Source organism: Pelecanus crispus, chromosome Z, assembly GCF_030463565.1.
Source record: "Pelecanus crispus isolate bPelCri1 chromosome Z, bPelCri1.pri, whole genome shotgun sequence".
NCBI classification, from domain to species: Eukaryota; Metazoa; Chordata; class Aves; order Pelecaniformes; family Pelecanidae; genus Pelecanus; species Pelecanus crispus.
The window spans coordinates 1,475,408-1,494,958 of NC_134676.1; the positions used below are offsets into that span (position 1 = coordinate 1,475,408).

General features: G+C 46.6%; 1 protein-coding gene across 6 annotated transcripts in view; it reads left to right on the forward strand.

Annotated features, from left to right (window-relative positions):
• TCF4 (transcription factor 4) overlaps positions 1 to 19,551 on the forward strand; it is a 239,547-nt gene that overhangs the window by 60,901 nt on the left and 159,095 nt on the right. For all 6 annotated transcript variants that reach the window (XM_075726767.1, XM_075726765.1, XM_075726768.1 and 3 more), the window contains exons 3-4: positions 15,211 to 15,272; positions 17,734 to 17,830. In XM_075726767.1, the coding sequence (XP_075582882.1) occupies positions 15,211 to 15,272; positions 17,734 to 17,830 (159 nt within the window). The remainder of the gene's footprint in view (positions 1 to 15,210; positions 15,273 to 17,733; positions 17,831 to 19,551) is intronic.

Genomic DNA, 19,551 nt, shown 5'->3' on the forward strand with positions numbered 1-19,551 from the left:
TTCATTAGATATTTTTCTCCTGTTTACGTTTGATTTCCCTTTCATCAGATTTGTATGGTTTGCAATCAGGACAGTATCTTTTATTCACTACAGTTGGTATAATTTGTGACTTTTGCAACAGCCAGTTGGAGGATGAGCTGGCCTAGTGGGGGTTGTTTTTTCTTACTTTTTTTTTTAAACTCAGCTTTTTCCAGTTACACATTCCTCACTAATCTTTCTGTTTCCAAGAAACATAAATATTGGGAATTAACCAGTCATGTACTGGCCAGAGAGGTACAAAACCCAGCTGCTGGTGTGGTCTGTTTAAAAAAAAAAAAAAAAAAAAATCTGGTTTAGATAACAGCATCATATTGAGGTGTATACAGAAACAGCTCCAACAGATGCTCTCCTGATTCCGAGCTGTCTGTTCAAAGGGAATGAGCTGATCACTGAATTTATTCCCCACCTGTAAGTGGAAAAAAAAAGCTTGCATTTTTTTAATGCTTGACTTTATTTTTCTTTTCCTTCTTTCTAATGAAGCGAGAAGCCAGCCTTCGCCCCTTGAGTGGCACGGCAGAGCTCCGGCTGAAGGAGCGCTGATTCGTAGCGGAGGGGAAGCCGCAGAAGCGGGTTAGAAGACGAGCGAAGCAGAGGGGGAAGCTCACGGGCTCTGGCTGGTGGGTTGGGGGCCGCCGCCGTGCCCTGAGGATTCGCCCAGCCCTGCTGCAGCTCTGCCTGGTGCGGGTTTTAATGGTCCCGGGGGGTGACGGCTCCCGCCCCGCGGCCAGGCACGGCCCGAGACCCGCCAGCCTCGCCGCGCCGAGCGCGGCACTCCAGAGCGACCGTGCTCCTGCGTGGCTTCGCGGCCAGCGCAGGGGGTGAAAATAACCCCTTTCCCCCAGGTTTTGACAGTATTTAGAGCTAAATTCTGCTTGAGGTTTTGCAGGCAGAAAAGAGAGGAATTGAGCCCACTGGATTTGCTTCCATTAATTATGAGTTTCACTTATGTGCTTTTACAGCCTAGTCAACTTCAACGGTTAGTAGTTGGGGACCGTTTACGTTGGAGCAAAACTGCACACGAGTGAAAACAAATACTAACTTTTTTTATTATTATTCGTCACTCAAAAACGTGTAGGAGAACGCCCCGTTCTTGTAGTGCCTCTGCCATCAATCTTCCTGCGCGGTTGGTTTGCAGAGTCAGGTCTCCGGTTCAGTCACAGTTGCTGTAAAGTTCTCCCAGACTGAGCTCTTCTGTGCCAGATTTTGCCCAGTCCTATTTAGATGCCAGGGCCTTGGTTTTTATAGAAGTTCCTGGATTAAGCTTGAGAGTGCCTGGATTAAGTTTTTAATGAGATATTTCAGCACCTAAACATATTACCTAATTTTGAAAATGCCCATCTTTCTGTTGCTTCTCCTGGTTTCCACTGGAGACAGTGGGTCTCTTCTATACTGATATTTAAATATAAAAATGCATAATTAAATTACCTACATCTAGTTTAAGAACATATTTTTGGGCATTTTTTTCTTTTCAAATCGGGGCAGATGGTTTTTCGTGAGAGTACCTATCGTGTGCTAAATGTGCCATTGTCTACACGATGCTATAAATTATTGGACCGGCTTATTCCGTGAGATCTCCTTAACGTGCACGAGCAGAGCACTAACCTGGTTGTTCTTTTCCCTTGCTTTGTGGGAGCCCTGGTGCCCTCCCCAGATTGTTGTGATATATTGCAGCATTGCTGCCAACTGTTAATGAGATTACTAATGCAGTGTAACTGGGTAGCAAATTATTAAATGCTATTCCATACCATTATTCAGCTTATTTTAGCAATTTGCGAGAGGGGAGCTCCTTGTAAATCAAACTCCTCGTATATTATTTTTGGTAATTGAGAGTTAAATTAAATCCAACATTTTAAACATTGCATCACTGACAATACCGGACCGTGTACTTCAGAATAAGCTGCGGGGAGGGGAAAAAAAAAAAAAATCCTCTGCTGTGGAGTGTAGAGGAAAGACTGAGTAAGTGCTCTGGTCTCGCCCACGCGTTGTGTCCAGACGCGGTGCGCAGCGTGCTATGCAGTCGTCGCTCTCCGCTCCCGTGTTCTCTGGGCATGTCTCTGCATTGCCAAAAGCACCCGGGGTCCGTGTGCAGGGAGTGAACGCTGAGGATATAAACCTTAGGAATGAATTACCTAGCTTTAATTACTAAAGCACAGGGTTTCCTAATAATTCACTGCCCGGTAGACCGTGTATCATGGTACTACTGATGCACTGGCAGAAAGAAGTGGCCCGCTGAAGTGAAGGAAAGCCCAGGCCCGCGCGCTGCGGGCGCTGCTCTGCCTCGGGGGCTGGAGCCGGGGCTGTGGCGGGCGCTTTCCTCCTGGAAAACACTTGGCTGGCCGACGCTTCGCCTAGCGAGAGCGTTGGGCAGGGCTCGCTGGGAGCCGGAGAGGGCTGGCTTTGGAGCTGGGACGTCTTCTGCGTGTTCTGCTCCGTTGGCTGGAGCATCCGAGCACCTTTTCTATGAGTGCCTTTTCTATGACAATATTTTCTCTAAATGTTGCTTCATCTGAAGCGTAACATTTCTCATTCATACAACACGCTTTGAGAGTGTTATATAAGTATACATAACTTCTTAAAAAAAAAATCTCATCTGTATATCTGACTATTGACATTTGTAGAGACTTGGTGTCCAAAAAAAAAACCAAACCCCTCAAAGGTGGTTAAATATGACCTTATTCATTTGCTGTTGGGTGCCTAAGCTGGATTTCTGCAGTGATTTTCTCTTCCACGTGTAAATGTGTTTTGTTTATAGTATGTCTTATCACATGGTTGTGTCTCACAGAAAATCAGAATGTTCTAGCTGCGTTCATATTTTCCTTATAAAGCTCACATTTTCCTAGAGTACACAAACATGTGCAAAAAAAAAAAAAAAAAATTGAAAATTTATTTATTTAGAAGCTCAGTGCAGATTTCTCCCAGAAAGGGAACAAAGCGAATGTTAAAATAAGAAGGTAACCTTTGGCTCTGGGTGTCACTAGCCCTTCTCAGTGCCGTGTAGCCGAGATGAGCATCCGAGGGTTTTCGCAGCAGCTTTGGGAAGCGGGGTCTTCAGGGGCGCTTGGTGGGCAGATCGGGCAGGGCGGGTGGGTGCGGCATAGCTTAATCGTTGAGGTGATTGTTTGCACGAGAAGACAACGGGCCGTCTGTGTGACGATGATACGTAGATATGGACACAACCCCCCTGTCCTTGCTCGTGGCCCTCCGCGGGGTGCGTGGTGCGGCGCGGGGGCCGGAGGGACCGCGTGGCGTAAAGGCGTGTCGGCGTGCTGCCGCGGGGGAAGTGGGCGGATGGAAAGGGGGAAACGACTTGTGCAGGAGTTTGTGGTGGAGAAGAGGGAGGGTACATGATGAGCCCTCCTGCAAGTCCGCAGTTGTCTCCTAATTAGCCTAAAAGGCCTGGCCTTAGGTAGGTTTTAATCAAAGCTTCCGCCATTGCCTTTCGGCTTGCATTACTAGTTTGGAACCGAAATGTCCGTTTGCTTTGTACCGAGACCTTCATAAACTGTTGTACAAATAGAGTTTAAGTAAATCTGGCCTTGCTTATTTTCAGGTTGTGGTGCAGAATGTGTGCGCTTTGCCTGGAGCAGTGTGATTCACTGTAACTTTGGAGTGCTCCAAGGTTATTGGGTTCAAGTAAAAATTAAGTACTTCAACATTAATAAAGACTATGTATGAATATACAGTAAATTAATTAGATAACCACAGCTTATAAACCGCATTCATTTTATAACTGAAAGTCCTGAGAAACAGACACTTTCCTATGAAACTTTATCTCCTCTCAGGTTAAAATAACTAAAAAAAGACTCATTTTGCTCAGGAAACCCTTTTCCCACCGCACTCCCTACCCCAAAACTATCCAAAACCAGAGCAAAGTCAAACCTGCAGTAACCCGATGAGCTGGAGAGGGCAATATAACTAGAACCTTCCCCTTTTTCTTACTATCTGCTTATAGTTCCAGCAGACCTGCCAGAAACTGGTTAAATGCCGAAGTTACGCAAATGGAATGGATGTGTGCAAGTCATCTGTCCTTACAAGCACAAAGTCTATGTCATAAGCGTGTTAGAAAATAGCTTATGTAACTCTACTAAATACAATGTGAGGTTTTATGACCTCATCCGACGGCAGGACAATGTAGTTCTTTGTTATGAATATTAAGATTGAGAACAGTTTAGATTTGTTTACACTGTTGACGTTTTTATAGCAAATGCTGTCAAGTGGTGCCTCAGACTGTCCGTGGATATTTGTATAGACTTTGGAAATTCAGGCAGAAAATAAAATGACCATCTGATTCAAATGAATTTTCCAATTATTTGTGGCTTTAACAGAAGCGATTGAAGTGTATTGTATATATCTGGCAGCTGGTCCTACTTTGAAAAAAACCTAAAGCTTTGTATCTAATCCCTTGAGCAAACCAATAGTAAATTGTTTATCAAATAAGTAGTAGAAATTTCCCATTTTGAATCTGTGCTTTCTTTACATTGCTGTCACGGAAAGGATAATTGCATGCAACTTCCCGCGTGCTGGAGGTGCATGGATCCGCAGTTCGTCTGGTCCTCTTCCCTTGTTCAAGCCCGAACTCTTGCCTGAGCTTGGTGCAACTTCTGCCCGTCCTGTGCCTGCAGTCTGTCAACATCCCCTCTATTGTCTGAGACTAAAACCACGTTCGATTCCTCATAAATCCCTTTATTGTCTCCCCGCTGTTTCCCATGTCATATGTAAGTTTTCCTCCCTGGTTTCCATGGCCCGTCGCAGTCTGTGCTTTTGTTCCCGACTCCATCTCCTGGCTCCTTTCTCTCGCTGAAGTCAGTCCTCGACTGCTGTCACCTTCAAGCTTTGCACTCCCTTCTTCCAGATCACCTCCCTGTCTATTTTTTTAATCGCATCCTGATGATATTTAGAGCAAAATCTTCAAAAAAGAACACATCAATGGGTATGCATTTTAAATTTGCCAGTCCTTTCGCTTACCAAATGTCCAGGTTACCAACTTATTCTTCCCTTGATCTGCTGCTCTTTAATCCTTCTTCTGTATTTTCTCATTTTTTGTTGAGCTCACTTTTTACTTAGCTCTTAAAAATCATAACACTCTGAGAAAAAAAATTCTTTTGGAAAAAGAACAGAACAGCAGAAAAGGTCTCAATCCGCAAAACGGGTGTGTTTAACGTAATTTGTATGAGTAGTGTCTGATGCACTGTTTGTAAGGTGCTTCGGATCTCAAAGAGGAACTAGCAATGCCGAGGTGTCTGTTTATCATACCTGTCTGAGTGTGATAATCGTAATTAGAGTCTAGGATGTTTCCCACCCTTCTCATTTTTGACCCAACTGCAATTCATACAATGAGAAATGCTAATCGCGTGTTAGTATGGCGTGTGTACAAAAAGTCTTTCGTGTAGAGATCTTGGTCCTTTTCCTTCTCATTTGAGGATATTTTGCCTGTTAAATCCCATATAAAATTACTTTCATTGGTTAATACGCTATTTCATACATTATCTTCTTTCCTTGAAGATGAAATTCAAATCTGAAGATGTTTGTCTTTCTCCATTTACTGTTCTGTCTATTTTAGATCGTGTCAGCAAATGAACACAGTTGGCAGTCTCTTCTGGGGAAATACTCGGGGTTAGCATAAAAGGGTTTACTGATGCAGGTGAAGATACACTGCCTGAATTGCTGCAGAAGTGAAATGCCTGTTTTGCAAACAGACCACCGCTTGCCACACACCATCAGTGTTTTGGCATTTGTTTTGTATTTTTTTTAATATTTTTAGCATATAAGACTATCTTTGATTGTCTGTGTTAAAACTATTAAAAAAACCAGCTGATGTTTTGTAATCCACGCCCTTTCCATTATGTCTTTCTCCAAAGACGTCAGTGTTGAGGACCCCTCCGGGATCAGCCCATACCACGAACCCACCCCGCTAACCCAGCGTCTGTCCGGGCCCATGAAGGAGCACCCAGCGTGCCAGGAGCAGAACCGCCATCAGCTTTTTTGAGCTAATGCAGTAGAAAACAGGGTCTAGCTTTTCCTTAACGCAAACCGCTCTTGTCATCTGCTGCTGGCAAGGGTGGGGTGCATCCTTTTGTTCTCCTCTGTCGAACTGGTACCATAAAAGCCAGGCCAGGGAGGGGTTTTCATGGCTCTGAACACCCTTTCCTCAGAAAGCGTGGGCTGACGCCTCCCGTCCTCCTCAGTTGTCACTCCTGCAGGAGTTAGCTTGGTTTGCCCCTCTCCACGCTGCTGTGCCATGTTTCCATAGCAGCTCCACGGCTGGGTTCTCCTTCGCAGCCCTCCTGGTGTCTCCCGTGCCCTCTGAGGCCTGCTGGGGAGCGCGCGGCGTGCAGCAGCGCAGCACCCGGCTTTACGCAGGCGCGGATGAACGGACGGTCTGAACCAGAAGCCCTCGCTGGACCACTCCTCTGATGGCCAAAGGCTTGGACCTGGCTAGGTGTCCTCCAGTGAGCTCTCCATCTGCTCCTCAGCTCTTTGCTTCTGGAGAAGCCAGGCTCTCTCTACCCATCCTCCTGTGCCAGCCGGCGTGGATGGGGGAGATGCGTGCGCAGGGAGCGAAGGCTGGGAGGTTTGCGGGGCTCGAGGCCGGGCAGGACTGGCAGGCCCCCTGGCCTGGCCTGGCTGCGTGTCATGCCACCAGCTGCCCTTGCGCCGCAGCGGCAGGGCTTGCCTGCCGCGAGCACGGCGCCCAGAAGACGCCCGCTCCTCGTGCGCAGGAGTCAAGTGCTGGGAAGGAACCACCATTTTCCTTGGCATCTTTTCCCAAGGCAAACACATTACAGCATTTTCGGGGAGGTTAAGCAAATGTATTAATTTTGACTGCAATATATTACCTTTCTCCTTTGGAAAGTCATCTTAAATAATTTGACTTTGAGTTCAGCAGTGAGCATTTGGAAGATTTTCCTTTCACTCTGGTCTTCCGCAGCAGATCCCATCTGCTGTATAGGTAAATTCGGGAACACAACACTTGGCTTCTCTGAAATAAATGTTCTAGCTATTAATGAAAGATTAAAAAGTCATCAATTTAAGCATTTTTATGCTCTTGTATGTTAAAATACTTTCCAAGTTTGTTACAGTAATGCAATTCTATTTCAGAGCCACAAAGACAAATAATTATATCATTTTGCACTTACGCACATGAAATGACCGTTCTTCAAGAATTATCTTTGGCTTGATACTTAGTTTATTCAGATCCTTTAAAAGAATATAGCCTAGCACTGAGTTAAAGTAGAGTTAAAGAAATATAATTCTGTATTTCTTGCTGTGAAGCTGGTAGATAAAGGCCAGATTTTTCACAGGCATGCTTCTGAGTACAGGCTGCTCACTCAGCACCTGTATTGCTACATTAGTTAAATGTCACGATTTTGATTGTGCTGCTTCTCTGAGTGTTGCCGTTTTTAAATGTGAAATATTGTTTGTTCTGAATTAAGGGAACACAAATACTAAAGATGGTGTTTTAGTTTTAGTTGAAATCAAATGGAAAACTCCCGCAGAAGTAGAATTTCACCCTTGCCTTTTCATAGCAAGGAGATTTAGCCAATGAAAACTGAATTTGCCCTTTCTGCTCACTTTGCTATTTGAACATATTAAAAACCCGTGTGTGTGTATACGTATATGTATGCTTCTCCTTCTGTTTACTCTCATGAGCGTAGCAGTCCGGTTCTTTCACCTGTGTATTTGTGCGTGTGCTGGGATGATGGCGTTGGGAGGGTGGGGTGGAGCGTGGGTTCTTGGAGTGCACCATGAAACACCTTCGCACTCAGAAGGCGCCGTGTGGTATGGCAAGAGGCTGCCAGCGTGCTCTGCCTTTGTGTGGAAAGGTCGGGGTACTGACGGCGGGCTCTGGTAAACATCTCGGTCCCCCCCTCGAATAATAGCAGACTGAGTACGATGGTGGCTGGAAGCCTGTTTTCCCGCAGCGTTGCGTGAAGTACTGCTCAGACCGATGGTGGGAACCAGAAACACGCTCCTGGTGCAAATCCCAACCGCCCGCTCCCATGGCTCCAGCGGGAAGCTTGCTCCCGTATGGCGCGTGGTTAAGCGGCATGCATGTACGAATGGTGGAGAAATCAACGGTCCTAATCAGATTTGCTGCAAAATTAACAAGATCTGCCACTGTGCTCTTTTTTTTCTTCTATTACCTCACCTAGTTGCTAGACGACTGTTACTGTGTCTAACACCAGGTGCATACTTCTTTTTGCATGGGTTTTTCATATGTATCATCTTTCAAATGGCACCGCTTTTTTTGAAACAGTTCTTAAGTTCTTAGTTACTTTTACTAGTCTGAATCTGCTCTCTTCTTTTTTCTTTTTTTCTCCCCACAACTCTCTGAGCAAAATGCCTGTGATATCCATGTTGCTGTTTACCAGAGTAAAGCATGAGAATATAATTTCCTAGCCTGCGATTTTAAGATTTTATGTATGTGCCCAAATTTGTTATTGGAAGTGGTGGGATGTTCAAACAAAATTATATTCCAGAGTCATCTAGTTTATTGTCCTGTGTTACTGCTACAGTCTTGGATGATTTCCCAAGTATTTGTTTGGATTATTCCTGCAAAGAGGAGTCTGGTGGTTTTTTTGTGGGGTATTTTTTTGTAGTTTTGTTGTTGTTGTTGGGTGGTTTTTTTTGGGTTTTTTTTTTTTTCCCCCCAGGTCTGGGTGTGTTTTCCAGAAAAAATACTAACTTTCTAATCCTAAATTTTCTGTTTGGGAGTATCTCAAGGGATTCAATGAAACGTTTACCAAAGAAAGTTCAAGGGACTGGGCATTACAGTCAAGGTCAAGTAGCCTTACGTGGTGCCTCCAGTTTAGGCATCACAGCCCCTTAAAATAAAGTAGGTGCTGGCCTGAGGGAGTCACGCAGCGTGTCAGAGCTAGTGGCCTACCGTGAAAATAATTTGAAATTACATATATTAGGCATTAGGTCACCTAATTCTGAACTTCTTTCCTTTTCTGGAGCTGGGAGGTGTGTATGAAGCACCTTTATTCATTTGAGATCCTGAGCGTGGGGGTTGTTTCAAGACACCTAACGATCAGGCTGGCGCTTCTGTCAAGTGTGGGTGGCGGTGGAGGTGTAATAGCGGTCGCCTGCATGCTGGAGCGCTCGGACCTCGGCAGTTGTGGTGGACCAGGATGGTATTTGCTGCGCTTTTGCTGAACTCGGTCCTGTCTGTATTTGCTGGGCGCATTTGGAGTCTACTGAGGAGATGGTGAGCACCAGGAGGTCTGGGCAGAGGTGAGCACCCCGGCCTCGCTGCCGGAGGGTCGCGGAGCCTCGCGCCCTGCCCGGGGGCTCCCAAGGCATCCCTCCTTCTTCTGGGTGTCAAGGGAACCTTGGTGCACGAAGCAGAACTCTGCAGGCCGCTGAAAAGTACTCTCAGGGTTAGGTGGCTGCTCAGCCAGAGGCTTTCTGGAACTCGTTCCTCTGCATTTGTGTAGCTTTTGGCCCCGAAATCCGTGCTCTGGATTTCTCCCTGCATCCTTATCATTAAGTGGCCTCTCTGAACTTGCAGTACCTTCCAACACAGGGGTGTAATCAACGTGGACTGCAATTCTTTTTTCCCCAAATCATTAATAGAGGTAATATGGTTTGAATCCAGCCAATCTCAGTCTGTAGCACTGAACATCATTTCTAGACTCAGTTGAATATGCTTTTCCCAGGTTCTTTGCTTAAAATGCTCAGAGCGGTTTGACTCCATTTAAATGCCAGTTTTCCTTCTTTTAGGTAGAACTTCTGAGATTCTGAGTGAAGCTTGAGTTATTTAAATCACACTGTATTAATCACATATGAATCGCATTCTGAAAAACTGACCAAATCTGTCTGTAATGATTTGCTTTTTGTAATGTCACGTTGCCTAATGCTTGTGATTAAGTGAGGTTAATTTACAGGAGCCAGATTCTGGAGAAAATTACATATGTGTTCAAGTTTATGCACTCTGGGATAAATCCAAGCTCTGAGAATAAGTCACTGGAGAATTTTGCATTGACTTCAGTGTCATTAGGGTTTCACTGTCCTAATTACCTAAGTGGCAGTGCTTACAGGGTACATAATAAATTTCCGGAATTAGGTTTAGGAGCTTACAAACCTTCTTGCAATATCTGTCATACTAAATTATTAGTAAACTAAGCTAGATTAACGAGGTAGTAATTAGTGAGGTTTTTTTTTTTCCTTTTCTGCTGAGGGAGACGTGCTGTTGATTTGGGGGCTGGTTCGAGGGGGACAGAAGTTAGCTGCCTTTTGCTGTTGATAGCTCACTGGGTCGCACTAAGAGAATACTTGTAAGCAAGATGAAAAGAGACAAGGAGCACGCACGCAAGGTGCGGCCGCCCATCTGTTCGCCGAGCACCCCAGCGCTGTGCCCCACCGCAGAACCCCTTCGTGGCCACAGGCACGCGGAACGGTCGAGAGCTCTGTGTGTGGCGCAGCCCATCCCGCGGGTGCTGAACCCGCTCCGGCGACGCTCCGAATGTGCCCACGGGCCGAGGGAGAAGTTGTGCCTCTCCCAGGGTTTGTAGGTGGTTGCCATCTTCTGCGTGCTGATAGCAGAGGCGGCCGTGGTACCGGCACGGCGATAGCGAGAAGGCTTTGGCCAGCTCCGCTTCCACTGGAAAGAATATTTTCTAGCAAATTCACGGATGTGATAAAACTGTATTTTATTATTTGCTCTTTATAACTGTTTATGCCCAAGAACAATTTTCATCTTGCTAAGCTCTCAATTTCCCAGCTGAAGATCTAGGGTATTTTTGAAAATGCATCTTTTTCCCCAGGTAGGGCTTGCATTTTTACAGAGCTTCATGATATGTGTTTTAGACCGAGTTCCTTCTTTTTGTCTGTAGCCGAGATAAAGAATTAGTAGTTTAAAACAGTAACTACATGTTCCACTATGATCAAGGAATTAGATAATCTGGCATGTTTGCTTAAGGGGTCTGTATCTTGGGGCTTTTACAGGGCAGTATTAAAGCCCTGAGCCTTCTTATTATGCCAATACCCAGAAGATTGCTTTAATGAGAAGTAAAGGGCCTTTTTCCAATTACAAGGGAATAACTGTATTAAGTTCCTGTGTTATGTCAACCTGCTTTGATTTGATTACTGCGAAAGAAATGGATTTATCTGTCAGTGTTACTTAATTAAGCCTTCTCATTGATGTTTTGCAGAGTAATATAGTGTAGTTTGCACATTTAAGTCTAAATACAAAGAAAATTGGTCGAAAGCTAAGACGCGACCCCTGAAGATAAGGCACGAGAGCTATTGCTTGTCATTTTGTGATCAGCGTCCAGAACTTTTAACTTTGGTGGAAGAACTTGAGCATTATATGGGCTCAGATTAAAGCAAAGTAAAGGACGGGCAAGGAATTCTCAGCTAAATTTGAGATGGCTAAAAATTTTGGAGTCTAGGCAAACCTTACAGAATTATTCCATGAGGTTAGCCTCCTACTCTCTACCCAATATAGTCTCCTTGGGTGCGTGGGATGATGTCCGCGTACCTTTAATGTTTGTCTTCCCCTCATGCATCCCCGAAAGCTGTCCCTCTCCCTGCCCAGGGGTGTCCTTCCCGCTTGGCAGTGCTTCCCCGCGCCTAGGCAGGACTTTCTCTCCGGGTTAGTCTTGGGTGTGCCCAGGGACTCGGTCTGGGATCTTTGCAGAGACGAGGAATACCCCAGCCCTGAGGTATGTGTTGTTCCCGTGTTATTTTAAGCATCTGATGGTGCCCTCTGGTTATTGGCACGCTTGGCTCGAGGGAGAGGTAGGGGATAACCCAGCAAAGAATACCAGAAAGGACAGCCGGGCGGGAATTCAGCTCACCACAAAAACATATGTTTAACTGTAAGCCCGTAAATAGTTCCTTTCGCGTCACTGGGACCGTCCAGCGGTTGGCCATGAAGCCAGTATTTCCATGTGCTGCTGGAAAGTACTGGGCATCTTCGGGAGCGTGGCGGCCCTTCCCTGTGCCTGAAAAAACAGGTTTTTGAAGAGCGTGACTCAGAAGCAGCACCACGAGCGGGTTAAATCGCGTGTATCAGCCCAGCGTATGTTGAAGGGGTGGTGGTGGGCTCTCAGCTGGAGCAGGGCGGTGGGCTCCGAAGGGAAGAGCTCAGCAAGCGCTGCACCCCTTGCCCGGGCTGGTGTGGGGATGTCCCCTTCCCTCTCTGCCGTCCCTGCTGGGCACCGAGTGCTGCAAGACAAGGGTTGCTGCTTAAAGCACAGCCCTGAAATGTGGTGGTGTAGGTGACGCCTTAGAGCGCCCAAGACCACGGCATCTATATTCTTAAAATATAAATAAAAACATACAGCATAGCAGTCTGAAAAACCTTTACTGGCATGCAAATCTTGCTCCTAGCCCTGGCCGTGAGCCAGCGTAAGGGGCCTTGACAACACGCATTGTTTTAGGTGAGCTGACTTTTACAGAAAATAAGTATGTTAATAAATGAAGTTTCTAACCGGGAGCTACGTGGAAAAGGCCTCCTTGTTAACGAAAGCGGAGCTCCCCAGGTGATGCCCCACGCAGAGCCCTTCGCTGGTCTTGCTCTGTCCCGTTGTCGCCGGCGGGGGCTCGTGGGGGTGCGGGAGAGCGGGACGGGGCTGGAGCCCAGGCTGCCGGCGGCGGGGGCTCGTGGGGGTGCGGGAGAGCGGGACGGGGCTGGAGCCCAGGCTGCCGGTGCCGGGCTTGCCGCCCGGCTGGAGCAGGGCTCCGAGCTGTCGCCGCTCCCCCGGGCGCTGTTCCCGAGGGCTGAGCTGTGCCGCTCACTGACGGATTTTGGAAGCTACGCTCGAGGGTGGGATGAAGCCCATCAAAGTCGATGGGATAATATCCTCTGATATTTTATTTTAGTAGGCAATGGATTGGGGCTCTACAGAGTTAATTGCCTGTTACATAACACAAATGATTTTTAAAAATATGCCTAATTAACCTAATAGAATGGTTGATCTGATCTGTCAGGTAAATGATACATGTTTTCTTTCTTTTTCTGGAGCTTAATTAAATATTTACCTAAGAGTGTCTTGTGCTATTAGCACATTCATCTGTTATTGTGATAATAGGAATCGTAATTGGGGGAAAGTATTAAACGATACAAATGTGTGGGGTTTTTTTGGTTTGTGTGTCTCGGGTTTTTTGGTGGTTTGTTTTTTTCTTTTTTTTTAATCTTGGATATCGACCAGGTTTGGTCACAGCACCCATATTTTGAAGTGCTAATGACCATATCTGTTTGTCAGACAGCTGACGTTCCCACCGATCCTAGACGTCTGGATGAAGCAACACGCAGGTAGAAAGGGAGCTGCTCGTGTGCGTAGTCTTCGGCAGCACTCCGAGAAAGTTTCTCTAGCCAGCGAGGCCAAATACCTATTATTTCCAATTAGATTAAAGCTCCTGTTTGTGCATGGCAAAAGGCAAGCAATATGATTATTTCATTAGGATGCTAGTGGGTACACAGGAGTAAGTTGGCAAATAGCACTGAAATGTGCAATAATACTCTTATAGATCAATGTCAATCACATTTCCTGATATTTGACGTACTGTAAGTAAAAAAAGTAATGGATTTAAGCAGTATGGTCCAGTTCATCCATGTACTAAAGGATGTGCTTAATGTTAAGCTTGAGTGATCTCATTTACTTGAATTAACACGAGAGTGAACTATGATTTCAGTGGAATTATTTGCAGGCTCCCATTAAACCTGCGCGCAAGTGCCTCGCTGAACTGGTGTTATGTTTAGCCATTAAGTTTTTAGCCAAGTGGAAAGTCTCGGGAGACTCCCAACTCATTTTAGGAAAGGTTTCGTGATGGCAGCGGTTGTGCAAGCGCATCCCGGCATACTTGAGCGCGCTGCAGAGGATTTTCCGCTCTCGGTGTCGGCGGTAGCCCGCGCACTGGAGCCCGTGGGCTTCTCCCGGGCCTTGGTGCAACCTCAGAGGTAGCGTGGCCGGCCCGGAGGTGCACGTCGCTGCGTAGGGTACCCGAGAGGGGCAGCCCCGTGCAGCTGGGGTGCCTTTGGAAGAAGTTACTGTGTGGGGCCTTTTGGGGGGTTTTGTTTTGTGTTTTTTGAGGTGTGGTGGTTTTTCTTTTTTTGGTTCCACATTTGAAAGAACATTCAGCGTTACAAGGAAGTTTTAATAGCAATAAACTGGGTTAATTGACAATACTGGGAAAGACTTGGGGAAAGTGGAATAAAAGTATTTGCATCGGTGAGGAAATATTGGGAATTGCGAAATGTGGAGAGCGTTCCTATCCAACATGTGTCTGTGGCCTGATTTTTGTCATGGAAAATGTAGCGTTGCAGGCTGGCTAGGCTCTCGTATGCAGGGGTCCGGGAGCACGCCGCGGCGGCTGACTAGCGGAGCTGCCTCCCCTTCCCGGGGTGCCCGTCAGGCCGCGCCTTCGGTGCGCGGATAAGATGCGCACAAGAAAATGGCAGGCCGCGACGTTTCTGCGTTTTGTTGCAAAGTTAAGAGGGACTTGTAGGAGTCCTGGTTCTTCGGTCCGTACCCTAAACGGCAGGCGTCCCCGCCTCCTAGCACGTGTGCGATGGGACGCGGTAGCCCTAGAGATGCGCTCTCAAACGGAGGGGGAAAATGGTTAAAAACACCCTGAAATGGGCTGTCTGAAATTACCGGCGTGTCTCCCCACCCAATGGTTGCAATGAATTTTCTATCGAAGGACAGAGGAAAAGACAGAAGTCCCCTCTCTGTGCGTGGCTTTAGGAATGTGCTTTTCTTGAGAGACAAATATGTGCGTAAATGCTTTTCCGCGGCAGGAGCCTAGATGAGGTGGCGAGAGGTGCATTTGCCCCAAACGTGCCTTACTTGAGCGTCTCTGTCTCATCTGTTTTATCATGTTTTATTTTTACTGTTTGACAATACCTAGTTTTGTGCTGCAGCTTTTGATAGGATTTTAACTGGTACAGTGCAGTCACTTTTTAAAGTGTTGAGAAACACTGAGCTGCTGAAGTAATTTTTATGTTCAAACCTCAGGTTCCTGAGGGTCCGGTTCATTTCTGCTGTGAATTTAAATGAGTTAATTTAAGCAGTGGGTCAGAAGCCACTACCATCGTAGTAGCCCTGTGCCTGATTCTTAATTAAAGGCAACAGGAGATTAATTTGAAACATTAATTTAAAAGTGCCTATACAAAAGGAAAGAATTATTGCAATAAAGCCTAAAGAACTTTTTTGTCCCTAGATGTAGAAGACAGAACTAGCTCAGGGTCCTGGGGGAATACAGGACATCCTAGTCCATCCAGGGTAAGTATATCTAATCTTTTTCCCCAAACCAGACTTCCTGCATATGTAAATTTGCAATCTTGAATATGAGTTTTGCACCTGATTGCGTAGGAAAATGGGCATGCAAAGTTGGCTGTAGCCTGTCTTCTCTTTAAAATTGCCTTTTTTTTTTTTTTTTTTTACGTTCAAACCTGATCCTGTGATTGAATTTGGCACCTGCTCCACTACCTCTAACAGGTAGCGAGAATATTAATTAACCATTTTTTCTTGCTAGGCCCTATCAACCACCGCCACCATCCAGTGCGGGCGGAGCAGAGGTGGTGTTGCCGAATGTTTCACTTTCTGCCATTGGATTTTTAGGGGTGGTGGGTGTCACCAAACCTGAGGCGAGGGCCAGCACCCTCGTGCCCGCGGTGAGGGGGTTCCAACCCCTTCTCCTGGGGCGGGGGCTGGCAGCCGGGCGTCTCCGCACGTCCCCCCGATGGCTGGCACTGGCCGAGCTCCAGGGCAGGTAGCCCGGCTGCCAGCCCACGTGCCCACCTCTGCTCCGCACGCTGCTGAGGATGGGGCGCGGCCATCTCCTCTGCTCCCCACGCCAGAGTGGGATCTCCCTCCGGGGAACGCGGACACCGCGCCGTTATCTGGCACGGCGATACCCGGCATGTGCCGAGATTTGCAAGACGGCTGGACTCAGCCATTTCGATGGTGGCTGTGGCCAGTTATCCGAATTCTTGACACCTCAGGATCAGGGTGCCGGTCCCTTCGGCAGGGAAGAAGTGCTGTTCCCAGCAGAGCTGTGCCCTTCGCCCCGAGCAGCACGGTGTGGGCAGCCCTGCCCATGCTCCCCGGCCGCAGCATCGCGGCTTTGCCCGTCCGCGGGGCTGGGCACGGCTTGCGCTGCACTACCAAGATGATTATTTCTATTTACTTCCTGCAAACGCATGAAGTACCCTTACGCTGGGCAAAAAGCGGCTTTGCTCTTCCTTACGCCCTTATTTAAACAGTTTGTTTAAATTGCTTTTTAATTGTTTCCTAATTAACGTGAAGGATCAGGGCTCGTGCGCGGCGCTGCCGGGAGCTCCGTGCCCTCGAGTGGCTGGCTGGCGAGGAGGAACGCGCTTGCCCTGTTCGTCCTCGGTCCGTCCCTTCCCCTCGGGGCAGGTGCTGCCCGCGGCGGACGCCACGCCAGCTGCGGTTCTCAGTGGATGCCTGCAGTGCTGCACCGCACCGCGGGCGGCCGAGGGGGGTCCCCCATTTGCAGCGTGGCGGGGGGACCCCGGCCCCGCCGCCGAGGGAGGGAAGCCCGACACCTTTTCTTATTCCATCCTGCTTAGCATCCATTACGTCATTACTGCTCACATCTGTCAGTTTTATTTTTATCCCTTTTTTTTTACTTGACACTTGTATTGCTTCCGAGGGAAAAATGTTTTGAAAAGTAAATTCTAAATTTGCACACACAATTATTTATGCATGCAAAAACTTGAATGTGAGTGTACAATTAAGTTTTGAGATATAAAGAAAAGAGCACGAGCCTGGGAAGAATTCTGGAGTTTCAATCAAGACTGTGCATTGACTTGCAGCGTTACTCTGCAAACAGCCTGACCTCTCTCTCTTTCCTTCTTTGTAAAATGATGATGGTATTTCCACGTTGGGAGAATTAGTTTCTCGTGAGTTCTTCTGAACCGAAGAAACAAAACATTACATAACTGCCGCGCGCGGCCAATATTTGTGGTTAAATTTAAGATTTTGCTAATCGAGTCACTGAAAGCAGAAGGTGACGCCAAAACCGTTTCAGAAATCAGGGGCCCGATCCTGGCGAGGTTTTTATACGCCCTTGACTCCGTGGGTCGCGCGCCTGATGCTGTTGATCCCTGCGGAAGTAGCGAGGGGCACCAAGGCAGCGCGGCGTGCAGGGCACGGCGGGTGGCTGCTGCTCGCCAGCCACGCACAAAGGATGAGTGCTGTGCAGGGTTATTTTTTCAATGAGAAGTAACTTTCCACACCCACTGTGAAAAAAAAATTCTAAATTTTTTGTTTAGAGCCCAGTGCATATATATATATAGCAGTGAGGTGGTTAAGATGGCAAATTTCTACATAAAAATAGATTTTAAAAAGCAAAACGTTAAAAGAAATATTCCTTTGCTGTTCTTGCAATCTGTTACGGGCAAGAAGACTTTTATGCCAAGAGAGGGCTTTCTGCTGAATCGCACAGCACGAAATTCCAGGAACCTCGTCTCAGTCTCCCATTCAGGATTATCCACACAGCAAACCAAAGTCAATTACTAATGAAATAAAAATTTGAAACAGCTTTAAAAATGCTCTGGAACACATCACTTCCAGCAGAATCAATAAGGGAAAACAATAAAGGGAACAATATTTCTTAGAGCTGGCTTACAATTTAAAGGGAAGTATGGACCTATAGGTTGTGCAAAATGCCATTTAAACTTGTAAAATTGTGGTTTTTTTCCTGATTTGTTAACAGAACTATGGAGATGGAACTCACTATGATCATATGGCGAGCAGAGACCTTGGGTCGCATGACAATCTCTCTCCTCCCTTTGTCAATTCCAGAATACAAAGTAAGAAATCGTATTTCCTAACTTCACCGCGTTGTTGAAAGTGGAATAAGTGAACCAGAAATAAAATTCTGAGGGCTTAAATCCCTCATCCTCATTTTTGGGGTTGATTTGTACTCAGCATAAGGGTGGGAACATGGATTTTTTTTTTTTTTTTTAAGCTATCATGCCATTTCAAAAATGCGCACCGATGATGTTTATTGAACAGACTGTGTTTTCTTGCTGTGAGAGGGATATGACTTTTGATGCCGTAACTGCAATATTTGCTGAAAGAGGTAAATGGTTGTTTCCTTAAGGCTCAGCCTTTCCTTTTCAAAGAAGTGGCCAGTTGGCAGAGAAAACAGGGACATGCTCTGAGGAGGACTTTTAAAATAGAAGAGGATTTCTAAAAGTATGATAAATACATGCTCACAAAAGGGAGCAGATAAATAACTGGTGAGGGACGCTGAAGCCGTTGTTTGCGTTGGAGCGTGATGGGTCGCTGCCTGCTGGGACCTGTGAGCTGCAAACTCCTGGATTTCAGGCGAGGGTAGCTGCAGCCGATTCTGCTGCAGAGGAGTGAGATTTTGCCCGGGGCGTTTGGCAAGGACCCTCCTTCCACCCCACGCCCCGTGATAGAAAGTTTTGACACCCCTGAATAATCATTTAGCTTAGCAGCAAACACCGTAGCAGTATGAAGAGAGGCTATAATTATTTGTAAGTGAATGATAGCTACTTTCTTTAATTACGGTTGATAAATGAGTTTGGTTAAAGTAAATATATGATGTAAAAATATTAGTAATGCTTATGCTTGGCCAAGATCACACCCTTCTTCTGCAGTTGTCAATGAACTAACCAAATGCTTTGCTTTAAAGGATTGAATGCCAGCCAAAAAAAACATGGAGCTGCAACTGCGATATATCATTCTTCAGCTCTAATATACGTCCCTAAAATATGCCTTGTCTTTTAATATTGGGAAATATTTGTGAGTTGTTTAACATATGGGACAACGTTGGAGCTTGTAGTCATTTGTATGTATTCACGTACAAAACATGGTTACAACAGTTTTAAAGGGTCTAATATAAGCCAAAAAAAGCATGGAAATTTCAACACTCCCTTCTTAACTCACGCCATGGGGCTTAGGTAGTGCGCAGAGACGCTTCGCAAATAGCCACACGCTTCTGTGAAACCCACTGGGCTGCGTGGTGCTTTCGAGTTTAACCTTCGATTTGAGTCTTTCGGACTTAAGTCTCTCGCTTCTGCATGCCCTTGGGTTACAGAAAAATCTCGTTCCTGCCTCTGATTTTGCCAGTCTTAGTGACAATACTGGTTTCACTTGGTTTAAGGATAGCTGTTTGATAAAAACATCTTCGGAGGCACCCGGTTAAAGAATTAAGCCACGTAATGCTCTGATTAGGCACTTTGGAAACGCTGGCGTTTCCGACGGTCCGGCCGTCGCCGTCGGAGGGGTTTGCGCAGCGCTGCTAGCCCAGCCGCGGCTCTGCCCCCCTGAACTGGAGGTGCCTGCCCCAGCGCGGGGTGAGCCGGGCAGCGTCCTCCTACTGCCTGGGCACGAAGTGCCCTGAAATTTTTTGGGTTTTACGAGATTTGGTAATTTCAACTGGAAATAAGACCAGTGATGTTCCTACACGCGCAGATTAATGCGTGTGCAAGCGTATGGCAAGCGACTAACAGCTTTTGACAAGTGTGCGATCGCGCAATAACGCGTGTGTGCTGCCGGGGCT